At 40.7% G+C, this 20673-nt stretch overlaps 1 protein-coding gene across 12 annotated transcripts in view; it reads left to right on the plus strand.

The window, feature by feature from the left end:
* Positions 1-20673, plus strand: part of LOC140912629 (serum amyloid A protein-like) — a 59048-nt gene that overhangs the window by 19604 nt on the left and 18771 nt on the right. For 11 of the 12 annotated variants that reach the window (XM_073347315.1, XM_073347311.1, XM_073347312.1 and 8 more), the window contains 11 exons: positions 2886-3045; positions 5920-6043; positions 11935-12087; positions 12874-12945; positions 13909-14528; positions 15970-16090; positions 16372-16527; positions 17040-17159; positions 17928-18041; positions 18909-19015; positions 19781-20066. In XM_073347315.1, coding sequence (XP_073203416.1) covers positions 2886-3045; positions 5920-6043; positions 11935-12087; positions 12874-12945; positions 13909-14528; positions 15970-16090; positions 16372-16527; positions 17040-17159; positions 17928-18041; positions 18909-19015; positions 19781-20066 — 2033 coding nt within the window. Of the gene's footprint in view, positions 1-2885; positions 3046-5919; positions 6044-11934; positions 12088-12873; positions 12946-13908; positions 14529-15969; positions 16091-16371; positions 16528-17039; positions 17160-17927; positions 18042-18908; positions 19016-19780; positions 20067-20673 lie in introns of those variants that run through there. The other variant, XM_073347321.1, reaches the window with a different exon arrangement.

Below are 20673 nucleotides of genomic sequence, written 5' to 3' on the forward strand. Positions count from 1 at the left end.
ACGATATTATTACACCACAAGTCTCATCTAAGTGTTAATATCCCTTTTTGATCTCTGAATCAATAGAATATAGTAATGAAACATTACAGACAGGAACTGAAGTTTAGCATGTACAAGCTAATTAGATTACATTGTTAAACTTCTGATAAGATATAGATAAACAGACAAATATAATTAATATCTGCTTCTAATTCTTTAACAATAGAGGTTTACATTTCAAGAACTCTGAGTGTATTTAACATGGCTTTCTTAACTATATACAAGGAATGGTCCTGTTTACCATTTCAGTACTATTCTAGTATGTCCTGAAAGGTTGATTTTTGGATCAGCCAGCTGCTGGTTGCTTAACCCTCGCTGGCTCAGTGTCACACAATCCTTCACTCTGCAGATTAGAAAAAAGGTTTATCTTATATTTGCCTTTCTTCACTGATAGTGGTCAGATATTTAGGGTGTGGGGGAGGTAATATCTTTTATTGGACCAACTTCTGTAGGTGAAAGGTACAAGCTTTCAAGCTACACGGAGCTCTTATTCAGGTCTGGGGAAGGAAATCAGAGTGTCTTAGCTAACTACAGTTTGAGACACATTGCTAAACGTAAGGGTTAACTCATATTGTAGGAGGCCACATGAAAAGAGGTGGGCAATTGAGGGTTTAGACTATTATTCATAAGGGGTTTGAAGTGGGCAATTAAGGATAGCAGGCGGTGGTGGGGGTATTACAAAGCATTGTAATGAGCCATAAAACCAGTGTTCCTGTTGAGTCCATGGTTTTTGTTGTCCATCAGAGTTACGAATTTAAGTTCCCAGTTGAGACCTACCACCCCACACTGGAACCCATACTGCATGTCCTCATACAGTTAAAACCCATATTTGATGCGGACCACATCCTGAAGTAAATCTTTCTTGAGCACCCTATTCTTGTCTTCAAACAACCCCCCAGCCTTGTCAAGCTCTTCATCAGAAGCAAGCTCCCCACAGACCGGGATGTACCAACTCAGAGCAGCACCAAACCCTGCCAGAATAACCGATGTAAAACCTGCAGACATATCTCCACTGCTACAATGATCAGTACCTCACACAACAAACACACCTTTTGAGATTCATGGGTCCTACACATGCTTATTACAACTCATTCAGTACATCAAATGCCCCAAAAAAACTTATGTGGGTGAAACCAGTCAATCATTACATTCTTGAATGAACTCTCACAAAAAAATGATAAAAGACAAAAACACTTACTGCCTATGGTCAAACTTTTCTCACAAAGTGATCACTCCATATCTGGTTTCAGAGTAGCAGCCTTGTTAGTCTGTATTCGCAAAAAGAAAAGGAGCACTTGTGGCACCTTAGAGACTAACAAATTTATTTGAGCATAAGCTTTCATGAGCTACATGCTCAAATAAATTTGTTAGTCTGTAAGGAGCCACAAGTACTCCTTTTCTTTTTACTCCATATCTGTTCTTTCAATACTCGCCCTCAAATACCACAATACCTTCAAAAGGTGAGCTTGGGAACTTAAATTAATAACTCAGCTAGACACCAAAAAACACGGATTCAACAGGGACACTAGTTTTACGGTCCATTACAACAATTTGTAATATCCCCCACCCCCACTGCCTGCTACCCTTAATTGTCCACTTCAAATCCGTTATGCATAACAATCTAACCCTCTGTTGCCCATTTCCTTTCAAGTGGCTGCCTATAACATGCATTATCCCTTATGCTTAACAATCTGTCCCAACTTGTATTTAGCTTACACACTGATTTCCTTCCCAAGATCTGAATAGGAGCTCTGCATAGCTCAAAAGCTTGTACTTTCCACCAGCAGAAGTTGGTCCAATAAAAGGTATTACCTCACCAAACTTGTCTTTTTCATATCCTGGGACCAACCTGGCTACATCCACACTGCAAGATACTTAGGGTGTCTATTACTAACTAGTCTAATGGGGATAGGAACCTAAAAATGTTAATTATGCAGTTTTTTAGATTTGTGAGGGTATGATTTGATAGATTTCATGTTTATCTAGGGCTACTTAATTCTATTCTCTGACCCACAATGATTCCTGCATGACAGTACTTCTCTTCTAAAGTTATATTTTAGAGTGCTGTAACATTCTTCAGAAAATGCTGGTTTGTGTGGAAATGTGACCTCATTTGGGCATAAGACCTTGTACTCAGTTTTAAAAATTGGCTTTAACTTTACTTACAAAAGTGTCAAGTGCTGTTTTACTCATGTGGTTGGTAAGATGTTGACCCTTTTAATGTCTTGTGAAAAGGAAAAACTTGCTTCGTATTTAGCACTTACATAGCTGTTTTCATCTTCGAAGCACTTTAGACAACTAATTATTCTCACAACATCCTGTGAGGTTATCCATGTTGTAGAGATGTAGAAATGTACAGCTTGAGCTGAACCATGACCAGGGAGAAACGTGTGTTTTGGGGAAAACTTTTGTGGAGGGTCTATAATTGCACTTACAATTGTGTTAGCAAACCAGTTATTTAAGAATCAATTAACTGCAATTACACCATGACCAAAACTCCCTTTATAGGCGAGAGGAAGTGTCTTGTACAGTGTGGCTTTGTCAGAGACGATATTAAAACTGAGGAGTTCTTAGTTCCTCATCTTGTGCCCACCCCACCAGACTTGCAATTTTTCTTGTAGTTACTCTTCCTGTAAAAGTTTCATTTTAACTCTTACTTAGTTCAATTTCTTTATAAATATACAGTGTGGCATACTCATCTGCGTACAAATACCAGAATGCTTTTCTAGCATACATGTGTTTATTTCCAAGGTTTCAGATTAAAAGCTCTGGTGGTTCACTGAATTCTCAGTGTGGTTTAATAAGGATATTTTTGTGGCTCATGTGACTATTATTTGCCCCCACAGGAAAGTTTCAGTGTCTTAGACTCTGGAATTTATCGTGTTATTAGTCGAAGAGGCAGTCAGTCAGATGAAGACTCTTGTTCCCTAAACAGCCAAACATTGTCAGAAGATGAGAGACTTAAAGAGTTTACTGCACACCAGGAAGAAGAGCGGGTGGAGCTTGGTAATGGCTTGCCATGAAAATTGCTTTTCGGTTGCCTTTTTTGTGTTCAGCAAGTAGCTGGTGATATGGTGTCTAAGTTTAAAACAACGACAAAATCCTTTATAGCTGTAAATTCCATTTGTCTTCCACCATTTAGATATCCCTGATTTAAACCCTATAAACTGTTCGGTGAATCACATGTGCCACATCTTGCTGGTAAGCCTAAAGTCACCACTTATGTGGCCTCTTGTAGTAAAACATTGCACTGAAAACCTTAGGGTTGAGATCCTGACTCAATTGAAGTAAATGGCAAAATTCCCTTTTATTTCAGTAGAGCCAGGATTTCACTCAAGATTTCCTTTTTTTGTAGGTAACTCAGCTAGGTTATTCTTACCATTAAGGCAAAATACCCTGCTTCAGTATTAATCCAGCCTCTGCTAGCCAGATTTCCACTTTTGTTGTCCTATCCTAACTCTAGTTGAGCCAGGCCTTATATTGGTGCCAGGGCGCTGGTCGGTGTCGGTCAAGAGCTTTTAACTTTCTTGCAGGGTTTCTTTTCTGGTTTTTTTTGGAAGGGATTCCCTCCTGTACATTTACACATTGGTGTATGAGGGATGCAATCTTTTGAAATAGTAACCCCATTATTCCACCCAATCAGCTTTGTTCTTTTCTTCCCCCAACAAATGTCCATCTCTGGACAAAAGTAGAGGCTTCTCTGGCTTTTCAAGGGGTAGTGTGATCTCTCCTTTCTGAAAAAAACACACCTTTGTTAGTAGCTCCTTTCTCTGCTGCTGCCTGTCTGTGTTGATAGAGGAAGCTGTTTAAAGCTGGGTAGAGGATAGAATGGCCTGCAGAGAGGGAGATGCTCTTGGGTTTCTGCTGGGAATATACTCTAGTGCTATAGGGAGAATATTGGGATTTATTTTTTGTATAGTGAGCTCTCTCTTCAGATGCACCAAAAGAGCTGGATGAGGCAGACCTGAAGGCACACTTCTATTAAATATTAAACTCCTTCCACCTCACCCACCCAATTTAGAGCTGCTTGCTATGAGAAGGTGTGGAGTCTTTCTCCTGACCCCTAGGTTGCTGATGACCTAAAAATTAAGTGGGGCAGGAGAGCAAAACTCCTTTCTCATCAGGGAGTCAACTGCTATCCCCTGCAGAGTGGGAGTGTCCTGTAGGAAGGGATGGCGCCCCTTGTGATCTACCTGATCTTGAATTGAACCCTGCTCTGTTTGGTCAAGAGGGAAGGTGAAGAATGCAGCTGTATTGGTAGACTCATTCTTTTCTAAAATCAAGTGGATTATACTAAAGTGTATGAAAATATGTCAGGGGGTTTCTTTGGCCTGTTTTTTTAGTAATCTGTTGGTGTCAGAAACTAAAATGTTGTAGTGCAACAGTTTTTTTTTGCCAAGGTGTTTGTGGACTTTCTCACAATTTGTGTCAAGAAAGAGTGGAAAATATAAAGGTTTAAAAGCTAATACCATCTTTAGGAAGGTTTGTACTATTAATAAATGCATGTTTTGTGACCATGAACTTTACACTTGTCATTTGTGACATTTGTTCACCCATCTTTACTTTTTGGTTATGCCATCTTAATGTATTTTAGAATGTAAAATTTTCAAGTGAAGAGACTTGGCTTTACACGTTTGGAGTTAGAGCTTTCCTGTTGCTGCTCAACTAGTGATCTCCAAGTGGCTGGTTATTTCAAACTATAAAAGTCCTAGCTGCTTCTGTATCTCAGTGCATGTGAGCATCATTTGGTACTTTAGATCAGTGGTTTGCAGACTGCAGGTTGCGACCTAGAACTTGGTCGCGGAATGTAAGGTGCTGGGTTGCGGCAGCTCTGGTCAGCACCGCCGACCTGGTCGTTAAAAGTCCCATCGGCGGTGCTGCCTGACTAAGGCAGGCTAGTCCCTACCTGACACTGTGCTCCGCCCCAGAAGCGTTCAGCAGCAGGTCCGGCTCCCGGGGGGGGGCACGGGGCTCTGCATGCTGCTCCTGCCCCAAACTCTGGCTCTGCACTCCTAGCCAATGGGACATGGGGGCAGTGCTTGCGGGCAAGAGCTGTGCGGAGCTGCTTATATACCTTTGCCTCGGAGCCGGACTTCCTGCTGGCTGCTTCCAGGGCACAGCGTGGTCTGCGGTGCCAGGACAGGCAGGAAGCCTGCTTGAGCACCCCCACTGCACCACTGACCGGGAGCCACCTGAGGTAAGCATGCACCCCCAATCCCCTGCCCCACCCCTGAACCCCACCCAAACCCGGAGGCCCTTCCTGCACCCAAACCCCTCATCCCTGGCCCCACCCCAGAGTCTGCCCCCTCAGCCCAGATGTAATCTAACTTTCTCAGCCCAAATGTAATCTAACTTTCATGAAATGTCACTACATAGTTTAATATGACATATTTATGTTAGTTTTTTTTTTTTTTTTTTTTTTGAGCCATCTTGGTTACCTGCTGAAAACAGCATTGAGCTGTTGCCTCAGAATAGGCCAGAAATCCATGTACAGAAGACAGTCACCCATCCAGTGTTCTCCTCTTACTGCCACTAGTTTGTCAGTTGCCTCTTTATCAAATAAAGATTCAACAGGTTAATAAAACAAATACCTACTGGTCTAAGGCCAGTAATGCTAAAATTGCCCTTGATCCCAAGGACTGTGTGTGTGTGTGTGTGTTGCTAGTTCCTATCCTATCTCCAGTCTCCCAGTCTCAAAAAAAAAAAAATAATAATAATAAAAAAAATCCATGATAGAACCTGCAAGTAAAAAAGAAAACACAATTTAGGCTACAAGAGTAAAATTTCCCAGTTAAAGGAAAGCATGGGTCCTAACTGGATTATATGTTTCGTTGTCAAGTCATTGCTTCATAATTTTATTATTTCAATTCCGTTTGTTAGAAAACGTATCTCATACTTCTGTGGTGGTTGAGACTGATCGGAATGAGACTTTTCTCCCATTCAGTATTCCATTGTCATTTCGTTCACCATCTCCTCTGGTCTCCCTCCAAGCTGTCAAGGAAAGGTAAACATCATAGGATATTTGTTCATCCATTATATTCCTTTTTTTCTGAATTCATAGCATTGTTGTTTCATACTTTGCCGAAAGATAAAATATTACATAAAATACACAATATAAAATCAAATTTGATAGGGAAGTTAGAGTTTAATCCTGACTCCAATGAAGATAATAGGAGTCTTGCTATTGACTTCAGTGAAGCCAGGATTTCACTCTTGAGTTTTAAATGGAAGTTAAGAACACATACCATAGTCTTGTGGCTAGCGTTTCCAACTTTTGAGTGAGTCTATTGATTGTGGCTATGGGATTTAGCATTTTGGTACTTAGATTGTTGAAGATGTTAAGGTCCTGTGTGTATTTTAATGATGGTATGTATTGTCAAGATATGTACCCCAAATCAATTAAATTGTCCCTTCCCTCCTTCAGTAAATCTTATGCATTCCTCACAGGTATCTGGAATCAACTGTGGTTTATACCTACTGTATGTGAACAAACCCAGTTTTATGTCTAAAAATCAAAATGTGCGGCTTTAAAATATAAAACAAGCAAGCCACTAAAATAAGGGGGGGAAATAGCTTGGATAAAACTGGTTATTTCAAAGCTCTGAATATAATGCATCTTATTTAAAACCAGAAGTGCTGGCCCATGGTGTTTGTAGCATTATCTTGAAATGTTGGGTTAGCCCTTTCATTCAGTTTTCTAAGGTAAGTGTATTGCTCCCAGACCCTTCAATAATAAAATAATGTTTTCATCAAATTACTTGATGCCTGTTAGTCTATTGAAAGCTTCATCCATAAGCTTTATGTGGATATTCACACCTCCATTTTCCTCTTTCCAAATACCAAGCTATATCCATTTAAAAAAGTTTGTTACCAGAGAACATTAATTTTTACACAAGCAGAAAATTAAATCCATAAGTATTCATATGCTACATTCTAGTTACTCCAGTTTAAAGGCTTGGGTCAAGAATCCTATTTTATTTTGTGGTTTATAATCTTTTATAAAAATTTCCCTTCAACGCTCACTGTATTTTAAGATCAGTAACCTACTGGGCTTAAACCCATTCCCTCTTCTTAAATTTGAAGAGCAGCTCTTTTTGTGTTGTACTGTGCCACCACTAGGAGGGGCTCTTTGAGTGGTGAATGTTAACTGTTTAACCAGAGAATCCAGAAGTTCTATTTCGAGTGATTGTACAAGTCATTTCCACTGTAGGGGTGTGTGTGTGTGTGCCTTGCACAATTGTTGGGAACCTTTTCCCTGAGTGGTACCCAGCAGGGTGGGTCAAGCACTCTCTGCCATCACTCGCCACTGCTTGCAGGTATAGAAGGACAGTGACAGCTTTTGTAACAGTTCCAGTCTTGCTATTACATGTTTATTTCACTTGCTCTTTGTATATAGTCTGTTGTTTAGTTGGTAGTTCGATATAGTTCATGGTTAGTGTTAGTGATAGGTTTCAGTTTTTAGATTCTTTATGGACCAAATTTGATTCTCAGTAGCAGGCACTGTACTGGAGCCATGCCTTGTTCTCTGGGGTTCAAGTCCTGCCAATCTTTGTGCTAGAGCTTTGCCCGTCAGTGACCCACAGCCCAGCTGCCTAAAATGTTTGGGGGAGTCCCACATCAGTGAAAAAGTGTCACATTTATAGAGAGTTTAAGCCTCACTAGAAAAACGAGAGAGCAGCAAGACTTAAACATCTCTTTATGGAGGCGGCATTTTACCCTCCTTTGGAGCCATTGGGTTCAGAGCATATTCCAAGCCCGGCACCATCAGTACAGAGACACATCTTCCAGGGACTCAGTACCTCGTTCAGCAAGGCCAGCTAGAGACGAGGACTCTGTGAGGGACTCGAAGGGGAAGTGTTTTCTAGAGCATTCCTCTGCCACAAAGTGGGGTTGTCAACTCCAGAATCTATGCCAGGTCTGTTGAGGCCAACCCCTGAATTTATTATACAAACACAGCAGACTGAAGACCAGTTCTGGTATTGATGACGTCAGAGGTACGCTGCCACAGAGAATTGCTTAACCTTTTGGTACCGGCATCCCCAGCAGAGCAAGAGTGGTTTCAGCAGGTCAGCAAGAGCATGCAGTCCTGATGCTGCTTCCAATACCTAAGGGGCCAGTACAATCCAGAGGCAAGCCACTGTCACTATCCTGAGTACCACCACCTCTGGGTTCAGCTTACCTGTATCCTGTCTACATGGGTTCTGCTCCGCTGTTACTGCAGGACTCAGTCATCTTGGTCAGATTTGGAAGTGGGGTCTTCTGTGTCCCAAACCAGATGGCAGGGTTATTGTCCATCAGAACTTTGTGGTTTATGGATGTCCCAGTCTGAGAAGTCATGTCTGAATCCAATGGGAAAGGCAGAGGAGACCCTACTAGTGTTGCTAGAAAGACCAACAACCAATTTTGCTGATACCATGCTGGTGCAATTAGTATGAGGTAAGCATGATTCTGCTTGGCCTTGAACAGGACATTGGGTAGTAATGTATGCATTTCCTCTAACAACAGCAGGGAGCTCATCTGTGATAGCATGAAACTCTGTTAAAGAACCTGGGCTGTGACCCCCTCTGGAGCAGAACTGATGGCACTTTCTATTGGTCTTTGTTGCAAACAGGTCCTCTTGGGGAGTTCTCCACAACTGGGCGGTGGACCTGGCCACATCCAAACAGAGACCATTCCTGGTGAGCGGAGGAGGACCTGACAATGTGTTCTGCTCGCCTGGGAAGCAAGCAGCTTTGGGGTGTATTGAGTTCGTTTTACAGAACTCCCAAAGCAGAATTACCTCCTGGCACAGCTAGAAGGAACACACCCCTCCCTGTCTGTTCACATAGGACATAGTCCCTGTATTGTGCATTAACGCTAGCAGACTTTTCCCTCACAGTATGTGGACGGAAGGTCAAACAGGCTAGATTGGTAGCATGTAGCTCCCTGATGTTTATTGGAATCCTCAGATCTTGCGAGGGCCACAATCCTTGAGTTGCAGGGTTCTGATGTGGCCCTCCCAGGGATGAGGTATCCATGACCAGCTTGAGCATTGGTTGCGGAGAAACGAAGGGAACTCCTGCACAGACATACCAAAGGTCTGTCCATCAGTTCAGAGAGGATAAAGTTACCTATGGAACACTAATCACTCTGCCTAAACTACGTCGCAGGGGACATACACCGACGCTAGCCATTCCTGAAGCCTTCTGAGGGCAGAAGTGTAGTCTGGCATGCTGCACTATACGGGTACATGCCACCATGTGTCCCAGAAGCTTGAGCCAAGTGTGTGCTTGGTAACTGGATGTGCTTTTAGATCCAAGACCAGGTCTCTGAGCATTTGAAGAGTTGACAGGGACAGATACACGCTGGCTTTTGTAGCATCCAAGCATGTGCCGATAAATTCTATTCTTTGCATGGGTTTTAGAACTGATTTGTCCATACTGAAGAACAGCCCTAGTGTTTTGAAGGTGGACTGAATGATGGTCATACTGGACAGTGATTGAGACTCGGACTGACCTCTCATCAGTCAGTCGTCCTGGTGGAGGAATCACATGGATTTCCAATCTCTGCAGATACACAGTTACCTGCGCCCTGTACTTTGTGATAATGCAACAGGCTGCTGATAGGCTGAATGGAAGCACTGTGAATTGGTAGTGAATTCCATTGACTACAAACCTGAGAAACTTCTGGTGGTCTGGATGGGTTGCAATATGGAAGTAAGTGTCCTTTAAGTCAGGGGCAGCATACAAGTCGCCCTGTTCCAGGGAAGACCAAATGAAAGCTTAGGATAACTGTAAGGAATTTTATTTTCTTCGGGTACATGTTTAATTCTGTTAGGTCTAAAATAGGTCTTTTGCTTTGGCACAAAGGAAACAGCACAAATAAAAACGCTTCCTACTGAGGAACAGAGGAACTTTCTCTCAGGCTTCTGCTAGAAGGAGAGATTGGACCTCCTGCTGAAGAATGGTCTTGCAAGAGTGGTCCCTGAAGAGTGACAGGGAAGTGGGATTTGAAGAAGGGTAGAAACAAATTGAAGGGAATAATCTCCCCTCCCCAACCTACAGGCTTTCCACGTGGCCATAGGGATGCCTCTTGGTTAGCACTATTGGAAATGGCTCACTCAACAGATGTTCAGGAAGCACTTCTGAGTAGCAGAAATCCTTCAACTAGATGTGCTTATCTGGCCACATGGAAACGTTTTTCTATTTTTTCTCAACAGAAACGGTGTCTCTCTAGTGCAGGCTTCCATTAACCATGTTTTGGATTATCTGTTGCACCTCAAACATCAAGACAGTTCAATTAAAGTCCATTTGGCGGCTATTTCAGCATTCCACCCTCTACTGGGTAATAAATCACTCTTTTCCAACCCCGTAACTATCAGATTTCTAAAAGGGTTGGATGAATTATACCTTTAGGTACAGGAACCTATTCACCCAAGGGATCTCAACCTGGTGCTAAAAAAATGAACAGGACTTCCCTTTGATCTTCTTGCAAATTGCTCCCTGCTCCATCTCTTTATGAAAGTGGCATTTCTGGTTGCGTTAACCTCAGCAAGGAGAGTGGGTAAATTGAGAGTCCTGGTTTCCGAGCCTCGTTATACAGTTTTCTGTAAGGATAAAGTGTACCTCCTCCCCCATCCAAAATTCTTGACAAAGGTGGTTTCCAATTTCCACATTAACCAGGCAGTTTATTTGCCAACTTTTCCCCAAAAGCCTACATGTGTACAGATGAGCAAAAACATCATTTGTTGGATGTGAGGAGAGCATTAGTCTTCTATTTGGGCTGCCCCAGACCCTTTAGATCTTCAGCACAGTTATTTGTCATGATTTGCAGCCAGGGTGAAAGATTAACCGGTTTCCACTTAGGAAATCTAGAAAGAAATCCTCTCTTGCACTTGTTTGTGCAGTTAGCTTATGTCACGCCACTTCTTACCTGGAGTATTGGCTCATTCAACTAGAGCACAAACAGCTTTCCTCATGCATGTACCTGGTCAAGACATTTGCAAAGCAGCTACCTGGTCATCAGTTCATACATTTGCTGCTCATTATGCCATTTCCCGTCAGTCCAGGAATAATGCCAGTTTTGGATGGCTTGTTCCACCATAACTGTTCAGACTCCAAACAGTTATCTGCTTGTGAGTCACCTGTAGTGGAATGGACCTGTGCAAAATATTTTGAAGAACAACAGTTATGTAAAGGTAGGTAACTGTTTTTTCTTTCTGACATGGCTAAACTTGTTCTGACCTAGAGCGCAGGAACTTGAGGTTGCTTTTGAATCCTGGTTTTCTAAAAAACTCTTGCATGTTATGGGCCAATATATTAGAGTTTTGGAATGTAGGTAGGCCTTCCTTTGGAATGAGACATTCTAAGGGTTAGGAATGGATAAGTGAAACAGAGGACCTCTTAGAATGCTCTCTAATTTATTAATAACTGTAAATTTCCTGAACAATTTTCTTGTCACTGTGAAGGTCATTATAGACCAAATTAAAAGATAATTAACAAAATTCTTGTGCGTGTGCGAATTTAGAGGCTTTATCATGGAAAAATTAACCTCTCTGTATTGCAAATAAAAATCTCATAATTTGCATAATTGTTAAATCTCCTCTACGAGCAGCACAAAACCAAACTTCCAGTGTTTTATTTTGTGATTTCCATTGGGGCCTAAAAATCTTAGGAGTAAAGAACTTGACTAAAGCATACAAGTTCTGAGATGTTTCTTACTGAGTGCAACATTTTTTCATGTTTGGTTCTGACTGACTGATACTTGCTGGTTGCCAGTGCGCCCATCCTCTCTTCCTGCCTCCTTCAGATGATAAAGGTTTCTGAAGTGAGAAGCTGGCTAGAAAGACCGAGATTTATTGCGTTGACTGAGCTCCCCCCTACTGCCATCTCAGTTGTTTGAACTTTTGACTTTTAGTGTTTCCAGCTTTGTACGCAAAACCACTGAAAAGATTGGCACCCTTCATATGAGTCCTGATGTCAGAGTGAGGCAGGAAATAAAAGATGATGAGGAGTCTCACGAAGTGACTGCTAGTATAGCCACGCACTCCCAGGAAGAAGATGAAAACGAGTAAGTTCAAGCTCGCATAGTTTTATTAGTCGAATGTGCCAGCTGCCCAAGGACTGGGAACTCTTGTCTTCCACAGTGATCCCATTCATTTAAAGAATGGGAAATCACATGATTCTGCTGGAGATTTTTTTCCAGCTGGCTGTATAGAGAGGCTCCATGAATTTACCTGGTTTCTCCCTCCTCCCTCACCCCCTTTCTCAATTTTTTACCCCCAAGCTTGTTCAGGTGTCAAACTCGTCTCGAAAATGGATGTTAACAGTTTACATTCGTGGTGCTGGAATGGTTGAGGAAGGGGAAACTAATATAGCTCCCTACTTGCTCTTCTTGGGTACCTAAGCAGGCTTGTTGACGCATGTGAATTTTAAAGCCTACATCCTATTTTTAATTAAAAGAGGAACAAGCAACTTTATCAGCCTCAAAACTGGGTTGTTTAAAGGAATAAGAAAACACTCTAGTGGCTTAGTCATATGAATAAAGAATGAGAGCTAAATTGTTATCTGGAGTTAAATTGGCAAATCATTGAAATATTTTAAGCAATGAATTTGTAATAGCTCAGTGTTAGTTTTGTTTCTTGACATCTGAGAACCCTCATAGGTAATGAATTACAAGATGGAAGAAATTATTTTTCTTCTGCTCCTCAAGTCCAGCTGCTCCATAATTACTGTAGTCTCATTTGTCTGTTTCTCATGAAAAGTAACAGAGCTGCATTTCTCATAACAGAATTAATGCTATTTCTCCCTCTGTTTTGAAAAGAGAGCACAATTTTGTCTTCATATTTCTTTCTAGAGTGGAACTACAGAGCCAGCCTCAAGAAGAGGATCGGCTAAGAGATCTCAAGGTAGCAACGACAGAAGCTATGTAAGTAGAGACCATAGAGCTATATTTTACTTTGGCAGAAAGCCTTTATTGTAAATGTCTGCAATAAATGATACTGTGCAAGTATATCCAGACATGGTGTATGGCTGTCTTGGGAGTGGGCAAACTTTTTGGCCCGAGGGCCACATCTGGGTGGGGAAATTGTATGCAGGGCCATGAATGTATGGCTGGGGCAGGGGGTTGGGGTATGGGAGGGAATGCAGGGTGCAGGAGGGGGCTCAGGGCAGGGGGTTGGGGTGCAGGAGGGAGTGCGGGGTGTGGGAGGGGGCTCAGGGCAGGGGGTTGGGATGTGGGGTGTGGGCTCTGGCCCAGCACCGCTTACCTCAGGTTGCTCCGGGGTGACAGCGGCACTCAGTGGGGCTAAGGCTGGCCCTGTGCTGCTCCCGGAAGTGGCCAGCATATCCAGCAGTGGCTCCTGGGGGCAGGGTGGGGTAGGCGGCTCTGCTGAGCGCTGCCCTCGCCTGCGGGTACCACTCCCAAAGCTCCCATTGTCCACCATTCCCCGTTCCCGGCCAGTGGGACCTGTGGGGGGCGGTGCCTGCAGGTGAGGGCAGCCCAAGGAGCCGTTCCCTCCAGCCCCAATAGTTTGCTCTTCCCTGGGCTATCTGAAAGTCCTTCCTTGAATAGTGGCTTTTTTCCATTAAAAATATAACTTCATTGTGAGTTTTGCTGAGAAAAAGAGGACTGTAGCATTAGAGGTAGAATTGAACAGTTGCCTACCAAGCTACATGAATCATTTGGAGGGGAGATCCCCCAAAGCATGCGAGGAGAAATTATATAGTGACTTTCCTACTGTCCTGACTACTCAGGAAAACAGCATTGGTCTGACCAGTATCTAGGAATATACTAGAGTTGCGTTGTCCTCTTGATATGTCTAATAGATCAGCTCTGGCATCTCTTGATTATTAAATAGCAAGTTCAATTCATTTCCACTTTGTTTTACAGAAACAAACTGCAAGATCCACTGGTTTTGTTAGAACCACAATGCTTGAGAGGAGTTTTGCAGGAGTGGTTTTTGTATCTGGAAGAAACATTTGGTTTCAAAGAGCCTTCCTTTTCAGGTGACTGCTTATCCATGAAGAAAGTTAAGAACGTGCTTGCTGAAGAACAGAGTGAGGTTTTAGAAGAAAATATTGCACCAGAGCAACACAGTGAAGATCATGTAGGCAAAGGACAGACAGATGCCTTGCAAGGAATTACTGAACAGGATCAAAGTAGCGAAGCTCATTTTGGCAGAGAAGTGTGTGAAAATGATGCCAATTCAAAGGGAGCCTCAGGCCATGTTTTTCAAATGTATCCTCCATGTCTCATAGCGCACGATATTCACAAGGACCTAATGGAGTTGACAACATTATGTTTTGAATTAAATGTGTTTCCTTGCGAGAATGGGAATGCGGAAGAAAGTGCTGAACAGGATTTACAGCGAACAATGGCATGGGTCTTGGCTTGCCAGTTCATAAAGGACTATTTCTTTCTCTTGGATTTAAAAAGACTGAAGCGATGTATTACAAGCAATTACACTAGCAGTCCCAGTGTTTGGGAAACTTACATTGAGGGATTGAAAGGTAATGGCTATGGTGGCTTTTTGTTTTAACTTTTAAACCAATTGAAGCTAAGTTTTAGGTTTTTGTTCTGGAAAAAATCCAGATTTAAAAAAAAATAAATAAAAAAAATCCAGCCTGAGGGGACATTCCTTTCTGAACCACCTCTGAAACAAGTGGTCTTTTTCGTTTTTTTAATAAACAAAACTAGGTTAATAAGAACCAGTGGCTTCTAGGGGAAAATGCTTCTTGTTTAGTTACTACACTGATGTTACTTCCTAAACAAGTTAATCTCTAGTGCAGCTGCAGTTAGCTAAACATGGTAGTGATATGAATCAAATGTGTTGAAACAGAATATGCAAATGTCAAAGAGAACTTGAAAAAGTGTGGTGCTGTTAAACTCAAATAATTTCAATTATTTAACATATAAACCTAAAATTAGGGAAAGAGTTTCAGCACCCTCAGGGGCAAAGTAGGCACAAATATTTCAGCTCGTTTCCAAAGCTTGAACGACAGCACATTTATGAAGATCAGCAGTGAATTGGAAAAACATTCCCCATATCGCCTCAGACATCCTTTTCTTCTCCAGAAGTCCCTTCTGCCCTTTCTCATACGTTTGCACTCCAATGAATGAGGCTTCCTGGATGTAACTCAGAACAGAATTTGGTCCACTATATGCAACTTCTAAAACTGAAGCAAAACCTTTTTAGGCAGGTCTTCAGGGCCACCAATTGATAGAACCCTGATTCGGCATAGAAAGTTAAGCACATGCTTAAGTTTTTTGCTGGATGGAGGACTATGTTTGGGCATGCAGAAATTTGTTCCATGTTGGCGTAAGCAAAGTTTAGAGTAGAAAAGTATTAATTGCATCCCTGCATTGATTTGAGCGGAACTGGTTATTTGCATTCAGTTAAGGATGTGAGGTTTCGCAAGATCAGGGCTTATGTGCCCAGTTTGCTTCCTATGAATTCAGTTACAGAATTCCCAGTGACTTCAGTAATGTCCTTTATTGGTAATTTAAGCTTTAAATTGAACTTGTAGTTCATTAACAGTTGGTGTCGAAATAAGTTCAGGATGGTCTGTTCTGTACATGTGAAGCATATGTTCTGAAATTCATGTGAGTTATGTAACTTTATATAGTAGAAAGTAAGTTGCCTTAAATCTTAAAGGGAAGGAGAAGTGGAAAACCTTATCTTGAAGTTTTTATACAAAAAAATTCCCTAACAAAAAAAATCAATTTAATAATGTTAACTTTGCCGTAACACTATTGATGGTAATTCAGTCAAAGCCAAACACACCGCTTAAGTGTGATTTACTCACCTGCTACCATTGCAGCTAGAGATACATTTCCATGATGGGGACTTTGGAAGAATAAAGGACATTTTTCTCTTCCTTAATTGTTTTTTAAACCAGCTGAGTTGAAAAAAATAAAATCTTAAAACGTTTACAATGTTTTGTGTTTCAGAACTGACTCACACTAGTCCAGTGACTCTGGCAATGGAAAATGGAGATATGTTGAAAATATTAAAACTGTTAAATGACTTGGGGCCCTGGGATAGTCCTCTGTTATTGGCACATGCTCAAAGGTCTGTAGTGTGTGACTTTTTTTCTTGTTGGTTAATATGACAAATTTCAGACTGTCAGTTCACTTTCTGTTTGCCTTGCTCTGGATTTGTATTCCCACTAGCCTCTTCAATGTTTTGTGAGACTTTATGGTAATAGTTCTAGTGTTAGCCTTGTTAAAGCAGAAGAACTTGAAACATGCTGGTAAATAAATTAGAATCTTGAAATAGAGTTGTATTTTCTTATCAAAGTGGCAATCTTGCTGTGATTTGGCATTAAAGATAATATTTGTTTGTTTGTACAGGCTCTATGAAAAGTTTGGGGAAACAGCTATAAGGCCCTTGGTCAAGTTCTACCCATCAATCTTGCCCTCTGACATCATGCAGCTTTGTAGACATCACCCTGCCCACTTTTTAGCATATTTAGACAGTCTTGTTAAATCAAAGCCAGAAGATGAAAGGTAAAGGGGCTGCATGTATGCTGTGTGCCTTTTTTTGTTGTTGGGAAATGGTTACATAATAAAAAGACTGGATATCATCCAGGTGTGTGGGGTTTTTTTAATGTAATGCTACTTTGCCTGCTCATTTAAAAATAGAGTGGAACTTAACATTAAATAAGCTTTTTGTTTTGCCAGTTAATTTCTATGCACCAGTCTCTTCCCATGTTGCCTCATTACAAAGCAGATTCCATTTTATCAAGATTTTTATAACAACTCTTTAATGACTTAGTGTTTTATAGACTGTAATGTATCAGATTAACTCAAACTAGCAATGGGAAACACTTCAATATGTAAAATTCAAATGTGGATGTAGTCTGTAATATTTCTGATGATTAAAGGAAATGTAACTTGTCTAGAAATCATCTTTCCAGTGCACTGATCCTAGGTATTTTTAAATAGTATATATAAAAAGTTTATCACATTTCCATATTTGGTCAATTTAAAACCCGTGGATTTTCCCATTCTTTCTTTAGGTCGTCCCTGCTTCAATCTCTTCTTAATCCTGAAGCGTTACGACTGGATTGGCTGTGTCTGGCAGTTTCCCATGATGCGCCACAAAGAACAAATACAGTGGATTCTGAAGGAAACCCTAGGTAAGGTAGTAAATAATGTATATTTAATTGCACTGCGCAAACCAGACGTAGTTGTTCAGACTTTCTATGTGTTCCATGATGGAGCTGGCTACCTCAGAGTAATTTCACTTCCCTAGAGGGTGAAATTCACCCCAGTGGAGAGAATCCCTATAAAGCCTTCAGTTAAACAAATGGCTGTAAATGATGCATAGTCTTGCCTTGGCCCTTCTGCAGCAGGTTGAATTTCATTCTAGAGTATGTTATCTCATCTACCTCAAGATGTCTAACAGCAGCAACCAAAGGATTAAATAACTTTCCTATCTTCATAATCCAGGCCAGAATGATCTCTTCAACGACTATAAATACATCTCTCTCTTAAGAAGCTGCCACTTCGTTTTTCAGAATCATTTTCAGTGTGTTTCTGGGGAAAACATTTTTTTAAAATGTGTGAAATTCCCCTACTGGCTCAGCTGGAGTATACAAAACGCCATTCCCTGCGCTGTGCACATGCCTCCTAATGTTGATGCTGATACACAAAAAGGCCACATTAACTTTTTTCTGTCCCTCTGTAATCACGTTAATCTGTGCCTACAGGGAAAATCTAATTTTAAGTGAATCCGTTAAGAAGATAGCTGGATGCACTGCTCTTTGAATTAATATTGTCAAAACTTCATGTGAAAGATGAAACAATCCCATTCATCTATTTGGCCTCCTGATAAAAAAAAAAGTGTTTTTTTTTAAAACTCATCAGAATGTTAACGTTTAACTTGAATTAAACTGTCTTCCCAGACCACGTTCACATTTGTTTACCTGGGGCTATAGCCAACTGATTTTGCTTCTGATTAAACTCCCAGCTGATTTTGTAACAAAAGAGAGGATGGCTCACTGCTGCAAGTCATATGGGTAAGTCGGAAACTTTGTAGTTTACTGAAAAATTATGATTATTCTTGAAACTGGTTTAGTTGGTATCTTGGCCCGCTGAACATACAAATGAAAACCAATATGCTTCCTGCCAGTCTACTGTCAACTAAATCTGTTTAAATGAAGTATTTTGTGGCTGGCTTTATTTTAAAGTGTCGTCATGTATAGGTTATAAATAGCCAATGTGAAACATTCCTCTGCAGTATTAATGGTATTTTGCTTTGTAGCTAAGAAGCAACAAAGTCAAGTTGTAGCACATACTACACCATTACCTGTTAAGCTCTGTTTACTAGCCAACAAATGTTATTGACCTAAAATATGACCAAGGAAATAACCCCAATGCAAGTCACAAGGGTTATACCTTCATAATTACACTAATGCCTCTCCCATATTTAACCTGCTTTAGCAGAGAGAAATTTACCCATCAGTCTTCATGGACCTCTTGTAGGCATAAAGACAGTCCCTCTGTTCCTAATTACCCCCACTCACTTATTTCCCTAATGACTTCCCTTCTTTTCCTTATGCAGCTCTTACTTCCGTATGATGATTGTTTTCCACTTGACCCTTTACACTGTCATTCACAAAAAACCCCTCATTGTAATATGGGACCTGGATTTGTTGATCATTGAGCACTTATGACCTTTGTGAGGGTGGTGTTTGACAAAAAGCCGGCTCTAGTTCATTCAGTAAACTGACAGTTCTGGGGACTTATGGCATGGCCAGGTTATTCCTAGTATTTGGGGTTATTTGCTTTTACTGATGAGTTTGGTAATGAAATGCTGATTTACCAATGACATTAGTTTAGAACAGATAAGTATTTGATTTTGGAAATTTTAATCTTTTTTTAAGCTTCTGGCCTGGATATCTCTCTCTGTGTTTGGAACTGGATAGAAGAATAGAAGCCTTTACTAATATTGTTCATTTGGATGATATGAACCTGTTGGATGGAGAACATGGTTAGTGAATCTTAACTCGTGAGCACACCAGTAGAATACATGATCTATATTGACTATGTACTGATTACCATTTAAATATAGAGAAGCATTTATCGAGAGTTGAATGATGTATTTTTTAAGCACTGATGTAGCAAGATCACTTAGCATTTTGTATAACTTCATATAGTATATTGTACAGCATAAATATAATTGAGTGTATAAATCAGTGACGCTCTTTGTAGTTTAATTCTTGTCTTCCAACAAAACAGCAGTGTTTTAAAAAATAAATAAATAAAAATCATAGTCTCGTTTTGAGTGGTTCAAATCTCTTGACATTTTAATCGGATTTTTTGGCTCCAGCTTTCCCTCTGAGTTTTTGTTGCCCAGTACCTTGAAGGATCAGCTAATTCACTAGCACTATCTCGTGGCTTTTCTAGAATATAGTGAGCCAGTTTCTGTATCAGATGGCAGAATTGCAGGGAAAATCTACAATATACTAAAAAGACACACAAAGGAGCTCTTTTGCTCTTAGTTGAATCCAAAATCTCAACAATGGCTATGAAAAAGCTGGTTTTAGTGCTATACAATTAGCTCTGGTACACTTGAAAATGTTTTGTGTGACTGTCAAAAAATCAAATGCATTTTAAGCCATTTAACTAAGATATGAATGTAGAAAGTTGACTCTAGAAAACTAGCTTCTTTTAAATGCCAGTAGATGTAAAATTAGGTTGCTACAAGCTTTTTCCTCACAGATAACTACAGCCAGTCATTTAATTTTGCATTTAGGCTCAATTCCAGAGACCGTGGAAGAATGGAAGTTCCTTCTCCATCTTGCACAAAGTCACAGCACTGACCTCCACTATCATGGTACACAGAATGGGAATACTATCGGCCATGGTAGCACTAATTGGTCAAACTGCATTACTGTTGAAAATGTAGCTCTTTTGTTGGCTAAGGTAATTGGCCCAGATCGTGCCTTGCCAGTACTGCAGGAGTGTGATTTGACGGCTGAATTCTCTGAGAGATTTACCAGGATCTGTGAAATACTGAGAATTGCTGAAAAAAGGCAAAGGTAAGATGGGTGGGTGGCTGTGTGTGTGTGTGTGTGTGTGTATATAGAGAGAGAGAGAGAGAGAGAGAGAACTGTATTGATACTTCACTCAGTGCCATCCTAGGCCATAGTTTTGTCTTTCATTAAATTTAAAAAAAAGTGAAAACACTTCAGACTTGAGCTCCAAGAGTTTTTAAACAGTGTTACAGAGTGGTAAAACTACCTGAAAATACTTCTGTCCCCAGTTTAAGAGGTATATTTGAGATCTGTAGCTTAAAAATGAAAAATGTATTAACAGAAAATATATTCAGAATAAATGTTTAAAAAAATGGGGGGGGAGAGGTAAATGACTAAACTATCAAAAGTCCACTGCTGAAGAACTCAGAAACTCCTCACCTGTACTTCATCCTCCTATAGCTAGACTGCTCTGATGGCTGCTTCATAAATGCTGTAATAGTGCAGTGAGACATTACAGTATTTGGGATTTGAGTCTACTTACACTGCAGCTGTTGCTGTTGAAGTAGTTCACCTGCAAATACACTATTTAACTCCTTTACGGAAAAAAAGCATGCATGGAAAAACATAAGAGGTTTTGGAATTAAATGAATTAAGTTCTAGAAGATGGCAC

Source organism: Lepidochelys kempii, chromosome 6 (assembly GCF_965140265.1).
Source record: "Lepidochelys kempii isolate rLepKem1 chromosome 6, rLepKem1.hap2, whole genome shotgun sequence".
Lineage (NCBI taxonomy): Eukaryota > Metazoa > Chordata > Testudines > Cheloniidae > Lepidochelys > Lepidochelys kempii.